Source organism: Tupaia chinensis, unplaced genomic scaffold (assembly GCF_000334495.1).
Source record: "Tupaia chinensis unplaced genomic scaffold, TupChi_1.0 Scaffold000165_2, whole genome shotgun sequence".
In the NCBI taxonomy this organism is placed as follows: domain Eukaryota; kingdom Metazoa; phylum Chordata; class Mammalia; order Scandentia; family Tupaiidae; genus Tupaia; species Tupaia belangeri.
The window spans coordinates 3,968,056-3,969,227 of NW_006159640.1; the positions used below are offsets into that span (position 1 = coordinate 3,968,056).

Genomic DNA, 1,172 nt, shown 5'->3' on the forward strand with positions numbered 1-1,172 from the left:
AATATGACATTCCAGTCAAAGCCCTGTCCAGTAATGAGTATTTCCAATTCCTGATTCAATGCAGCAAGCATTACTTATACAAATAACTCTTCTGCCACAAAATAAGAATATTCCCAAATATTTTCCAATTCCAGAGGGGTCAGGAAGGAAGAAAAGTTTGTGTTTCCATTTAAAGAAACAAACAAGAAGAAAAAAATATTTTAACAAATCGCTGAACCTATCAACAGTTCAAAAGAAAGCAAAATCCTTAAATTGGGAAAACAAAGCATAGTAAGAAAAATCAGTAATGTTTTACTCAAAAGTCATAAAATTCTGTATCACCAGTTCAGTTTTTTTTTTTTTAATTACTTGATTTTATTTTACACTAGGTACTGGGCACCGAGCAATCCTCCTTAATAAAGTTGACAGCTTTGCTCAGAACATTTTTAATAATGCACATTAAAAAAAGTATTCATCTTACAAATTGTTCTGCACTCCAAATATACAATAGCTTGGAAAACAACATTTAGAAAATAAAAGCCAATGTAAAAAGGCAGATTAAAACAACTAGAACAGTACAAATTTTAAATGGCTCAGATGTTAGTTTTCTTAATACATCATCAATGTCAGAAATCTGTTCCTTCAGCTGCTTCCATTGCTCTGGATCTGAAGAAATACCTTTTCTTCCTGGTTTCATTTCACCTTCTGGATCCATCCAATATTCCCTGGTATCAGTTAGAACTTTCCCTTTAAAATCCCGAACACTGACATGTCTCATTTTCCCAATTTGAAACATGTTATCATCTCTGCTGCTGCTGCTCTGTTTGGAAGATGACAGCGTTCTAGAAGTTTCACCAGTCTTTTGCTTCTTTACAGGTTTTTCTGGAGCAACTCGCTTTTTCCTCTTCAACTTCTTGTCAATTTCACTGTCGGAATCACTGCCAGAAGAGCTTGATGAAACAAGTTCCTTTGATTTAGGCATTGCTCCGCTCCTGCTATCCAACAACCTCCTGCTCTTTCGCTCCCGAATCTCACGAGTTCAGTTTTGTGTGTGTGTACATGCGTGTGTTTGTTTGTTTGCAGTTTATAATCTTTACTTAGTCATACAACATAAAAAAATGGAAACCTTCACGAATTTGCATGTCATCCTTGTGCAGGGGCCATGCTAATCTTCTCTGTATCGTTCCAATTTT

The 1,172-nt window shown here is 35.5% G+C and overlaps 1 protein-coding gene and 1 pseudogene across 1 annotated transcript; both read right to left on the bottom strand.

Moving 5' to 3' along the window:
* Positions 1-505: 505 nt before the first annotated feature.
* On the bottom strand, positions 506-994 carry LOC102499003 (activated RNA polymerase II transcriptional coactivator p15). Its single transcript, XM_006146157.3, has one exon. It carries the CDS (start codon positions 959-961, stop codon positions 506-508), a length of 456 nt encoding a protein of 151 aa, XP_006146219.1. The 5' UTR covers positions 962-994.
* A 97-nt stretch (positions 995-1,091) lies between these two features.
* LOC114007416 (uncharacterized) lies at positions 1,092-1,172 on the bottom strand (annotated as a pseudogene).

Excerpts from the sequence above, each read along its gene's own strand:
- LOC102499003 (XM_006146157.3), bottom strand. The coding sequence starts at position 961 with ATGCCTAAATCAAAGGAACTTGTTTCATCAAGCTCTTCTGGCAGTGAT.